The sequence below is a fragment of the Penaeus chinensis genome, chromosome 10 (assembly GCF_019202785.1).
Source record: "Penaeus chinensis breed Huanghai No. 1 chromosome 10, ASM1920278v2, whole genome shotgun sequence".
NCBI lineage: Eukaryota > Metazoa > Arthropoda > Malacostraca > Decapoda > Penaeidae > Penaeus > Penaeus chinensis.
The window spans coordinates 37,477,071-37,482,493 of NC_061828.1; the positions used below are offsets into that span (position 1 = coordinate 37,477,071).

At 36.9% G+C, this 5,423-nt stretch overlaps 1 protein-coding gene across 3 annotated transcripts in view; it reads left to right on the plus strand.

The window, feature by feature from the left end:
* The window catches only part of LOC125029615 (GDP-L-fucose synthase-like), a 10,718-nt gene extending 7,237 nt beyond the window's left edge, over positions 1-3,481 (plus strand). For all 3 annotated transcript variants that reach the window (XM_047619598.1, XM_047619596.1, XM_047619597.1), the window contains exons 3-7: positions 381-495; positions 874-1,002; positions 1,513-1,704; positions 1,868-2,015; positions 2,566-3,481. In XM_047619598.1, coding sequence (XP_047475554.1) covers positions 381-495; positions 874-1,002; positions 1,513-1,704; positions 1,868-2,015; positions 2,566-2,801 — 820 coding nt within the window. In that variant the 3' untranslated portion in view covers positions 2,802-3,481. The remainder of the gene's footprint in view (positions 1-380; positions 496-873; positions 1,003-1,512; positions 1,705-1,867; positions 2,016-2,565) is intronic.
* The last annotated feature ends 1,942 nt before the right edge of the window (positions 3,482-5,423 follow it).

Sequence of the window (5,423 nt, forward strand, 5' to 3'; positions counted from 1 at the left end):
TTTCACTATCACTATAATCCAGAATCTACTTTGCTGTATAAAATAGTCAATTAAGATGGAAGTAATATGTTTCTGACCAAGTCTTAACAGTGCATGTATAAATTTGAGCTCATAGTGGCGAGTTATCCTGGCATCTGAGCCAGGTTTCAGAGTTCATGTATGCATGCATCCTGATTTCAGTGGATAAAAATATGTTTGATTCCACTTTTGTCAGATATATGTGCTCTTTACAGTCAAAGGGTTGAATGCATATATGAAAATATATACACAGTCATAAGACACAGACTCAGTCTAGATTGATGTTATCATGAGAAAAATTAGATGTGTTAGGAGTAATTCAATGCACTACATGTCATGATGAATAACCATATCTGTTTCAGAAACACAGCTGAAACCCGTGCTGTGTTTGAGAAATATAAGCCCACTCATGTTATTCATCTGGCTGCTATGGTGGGAGGCCTTTTCCGAAATCTGAAATACAACTGCGATTTCCTAGTATGTTTTTGCAATTGTCATACACTTGTTATTGGATCTACTGATAGACATTAGTAATATACAGTATTATTAGGACATACTCTATATTTTGGAACCCTCTTTCAGAGTAAGATAGAGAAATTCAGTGCATTTCAGAATGAAATGTAGACTTCATTGTTTATTGTACCATTTTTTGAACAATTGTTGAGAAGCAACATTTCTTTTGCATAATGTGGTTCATAGTATGTGTATTGTTTTGCAAGTGTGTCATTTTTTTTTTTTTTTATGTTATTATTTAACTGAAGAAATTTCAAGTTTGTGGGTATGTGGGTATAAATCTCATTACTTTTACTAACTGCCAATGTTTATTTTGACTTTTTTATTATTTTTTGTCAACAGCGATTCAATCAGCTGATCAACGACAATGTATTGGAATCATGCAAGGATTTCAAAGTGCAGAAAGTAGTTTCTTGTCTTTCAACTTGCATCTTCCCAGACAAAACTACATACCCCATTGATGAAACAATGGTTTGTATATTTCGTAATGGTTACTGTATCAGGTACAAATACAAGATCTAAAGCCATTATTGCATGGTAATAAAGGATTAAAAGAAGCTAAGCTATGGGAAAAGATGTAGTTTAAAAGTTTAGGACATTTAGTTTTGTGTGATGCAAACATAAGGACAAAAATAAAATGTATGAGATCACAATTACTTTCACACTCAGTAGTATCATACTCATCAGAAGTCTAAATATTATATATATTTTGCATGACTAAGCAAAAGTATTTCTGTATGATGCTACAGCATTCAGCATGTCTTTTTAATGCATGCAAAAGCAAAATATGCCATTAAAACATCTTTTCAGTGTTTTGTTTTTTTAGACTGAACTCCAGGGTCTTTGAGTGCTCTATTATTTAGAGAATCACTGTGCATTATAGCTAAAGAGGGTCATCTTGAACAAAATTGGGATACTAAGGTGTAAGTATTTGCTTTGTTTCTTATAGGTTTTTTCTTTTTCTTTTTCTTCTTTTAATAGATCCATAATGGACCTCCACATCAATCTAACTTTGGGTATAGTTACGCTAAGAGGATGATCGATGTAATGAACCAAGCATATCATCAACAGTATGGTTGTAATTTCACGTCAGTTATACCAACAAATGTCTATGGACCACATGACAATTTCAGCTTGGAGGATGGCCATGTATTACCAGGACTGATAAACAAGGTTAACATTTGTAGTCTTTTGTTATTTAGCTGTTTCAAATATGTGTATATATGTGGATGGAATTTCTTAGTAAGTCAAAGATGCTGGAATATATTTGGTAGATTGTTTGTAATTTTTAACATATGTAGAAGTTTATGGTTTAAACTAATTGACATTGCCTTAGGTTTACATGGCCAAGAAAAATGGAACACCATTTACTATATGGGGAACTGGAAAACCTCTTCGGCAGTTTATCTACTCCATAGATCTAGCCAAGCTTATGATCTGGGCATTACGTGACTATAATGAAATCAGCCCAATCATCCTCTCAGGTAATAAACTGTTACTGATAAGTCTAGAACAGTGGTCTTTTCAATGTCCCTTTTGCTTCATCTTTATAAGAAATGATAATTGTCCCTGATATTCATTCATCTTTAATTTTGGATATGATAAAGACATCTCAGTAGATAGTCCATATGGTATTTAGAGTGTAGGTATTCATGCTTTGTCCGTCGTGATTTTATTTATTAATTTTGTGTACAATGGCTCAAGAATTCCTTTGTCACTTTGTTTACCCCATTTATTTTTTTTATTATTGTTAATATGTCAGTAATTATGTCATTTTTTAATAATTATAACATTAATACTGACAGCAATAGCATTATAGATAAGAAAATTTTTCCTTGAAAATTCAGGGTGACGTCATGTAGTTTTAGTAAATGACTCCTTGGTGACTAAGTGCTTGTGAATGTGTATACAAATTAAACAAAAAACAAGTAAAGTGGACTGTACATATAGCAGATCCATGACAAGTGATTTAGCATCAATATGACTTGTGCTCTGCATCAGCTAATCAATATCAATTTATCTTTATTCGTCCAGTTGATGAAGCAGATGAAGTGTCTATCAAGGAGGCAGCTGAGATGGTTATTGATGCCTTTGAATTCAAGGGAGAAGTGGTATTCGACACCTCGAAGTCAGATGGCCAGTTTAAGAAAACTGCAAGCAATGCAAAACTCAGGAAATATCTCCCAGATTACAAGTTCACACCCATACAACAAGGTATCAAGGAGACTGTAAACTGGTTTATTGAAAACTATGAGTCTGCAAGAAAATAAAATTCTTTGGATTTTGTTTTATGTAGGTTGGCAGACAAGAAAAGAAATATCTGCACGTCTTACAAAGGAAGAAGATGGAAGATAAGAGTGCAAACCATTCCTCTCTTTTAGATTGGTTAAAAAAAATCTTTATGGGATGAGGATCATGTAATGTTTTACTTTATATAATGAAGAATTGGGTGTGTGGCACATTAGACTGCATTGTTACATAATAGCTACAATTTAAAGTTTTCTATGACAGGAATATGTGATCACTTGATGTAACAGATTCAGAAAATTGTTATTGTTTGGAATATAAACAGTATTCTACATATGAATTTATGTTTTTTATGATTTTCAGTTTTGATTACATATGATTTGTTTGTTGGTTAATACTTGATTTTTATTTGATGATTGTATTTTACATTTGCACATTATAGGCCTTGTATCGAAAAAAGGGAAATATTACAACTATATATTATTATTGTCAAAAACAGATTCCTAACTCTTGGTGATTTATGTAATAATAGATCAAATTTTGTGTTATTTCAAGCTACCAGTGATGAACTAATGTGGTTCAGATTGCATTTTATGTGTGGATGATGGTTAACACATATTGCCATCTAGAGAGTGATAAGATTGTAATCTGATTGAGGAATATATTTATAAACATCTAAAAACAAATAAACTGTAACACAATCCTATGTTTTATGGAATGCAACACTGTCCTGTTGATTTTTCATCAAGAAAATATATACCTAATATCAGTGATTTAGTGTATATTACTAAAATCAAAATTTAATTCCTATTTTTGTAAACTCCATTTGGGAGGATAGAAAACCTACATTGATCTGGTAGATGATAAAAAAAAATAAAAAAAATAGCATCCTTGGGAGTGGATCTGGAGCAGTGGGTGAGCATACTCCTTGGCACTAGCTAGACTCCATGCAAGGTTATGTCCCTACTCCACTTGGTGTGAGGTTAATTAATGTCATGGAAGAATACTAAGTAGGGTAGGCAGCATGGCTGGCTGATCTGCTATATTAGATATTCAAATGAAATATATAGACTTCACATTCACATCATTGAGAACTATAGAAATATGGAGATCTGCCTGATATTCTACATATCTCATTTGCATTAAGCATCATAACAGTTCCGGTAAATAAGCAACAAGATTTATATAATTAACTTGATAATTAGGAAATAGCCCATAGTTGTAGCATAAATGTCCACATACACATACATATACATACATATACATATATACATAGACATGAATGGTGAAAACACTACTGTGTTGATACTATGTTAGAAAAACTCACAATTTAAAATTAGATTTACATTTACATTGCGATGGAGAATAATGCCAACACAGCATTGGGCAAACCAAGGTCACGGCAGCAATTTTACAGACAACGAAATATTTATGTGTGTGAGGGCTGTTAGTAATGTGTATCGGTACATGCTTTCCCAGGCAGCATAGCAGCCCGAGACCTGGTCAACGGCAGTTGCCTGTTGACCTCTATGAATGTTCTGTATTACTTCTTGGAACAGAAAAAACTAGAGGAAATAGATCTCACCTCTACCTTGATCCCTATGATGGTGTACTTTAATAGTACACCAGCGAGAGTCAGCGGAGGTAGCTAAGCGCCACCCACCTACCAATCATGGTGGACACCACAGAGACCCCAGTCAGCAGAACACATTGCAAAGCCTCCACCAGGGTTATGGACCGAGTAACATTTATCTCGTCTGCCAGCCCCCCCATCAGGATCAGCAACCTCAGGCATGTCCCAAGCAGTGTTCGAGGCATGGGCTGTCTGCGTGGAGGATCACAGCTTCATCTGTGGATGGGCCCTGCCCCTCGCCTTTTCTTATGTGAGACTTCTTTGCAGCAATGATGTCCAGCAGCGCATTGACCGGCAATATCTCAAGAAGCTCTCAACATCAGCAGCAGTGGGCATAGTGAGAAATGTAGTGATCGGCCCACAATGCGAAGTTGGAGCATGGGTAGATTTTTTTACGTATACCCAGTCAGCAGGGGATAGTGTTGCCGCATACGTATCTAAGTGTCGTGCCATGGCTGGAGAGTGCAGATTTCAGTGCCCCGAGTGCAATAGGTCATTGACTGAGTATTTGTTATGCAGAAAAGTAATTATGGGTTTGAGCGACTGTGGCATGAAAGCAGAACTTAAAGTGCTTCCCCTGCCTTATTTCCTCGAGCGACGTAATTAGCCAGTGTAAAATAATTGAGGCGGCAGAAAAGGCAGCGGGACAGCGTGCACCAAGCAGCATGGCCGCTACAGAGGACGCACAAGCAGCCACCCCCCATCCCCACATCCCACAGACCATACCCCTACAGATGTGTCCACATACTGCACCCCACGCCTAAACAGGACCAGTGGCGTTCATGGCCACACTGGATTAGTGGGCAGCTGACGGCGCTGCCGAAACTGTGGAGACAGCGCTTGCGGTGGTAGTAACCAGTGCCCTGCTTGTGGCGACGCGTGTTGCAACTGTGGCAGGAAAGGGCACTTCTGGCGCTTGTGTCGCGCACTCACCCCGAGAGGCAACCATCACTCGTCCAACGCTGTGATCGTAGGAAGCATGGAGGCCTCTGCACTCCTGAGGGATCTAAGG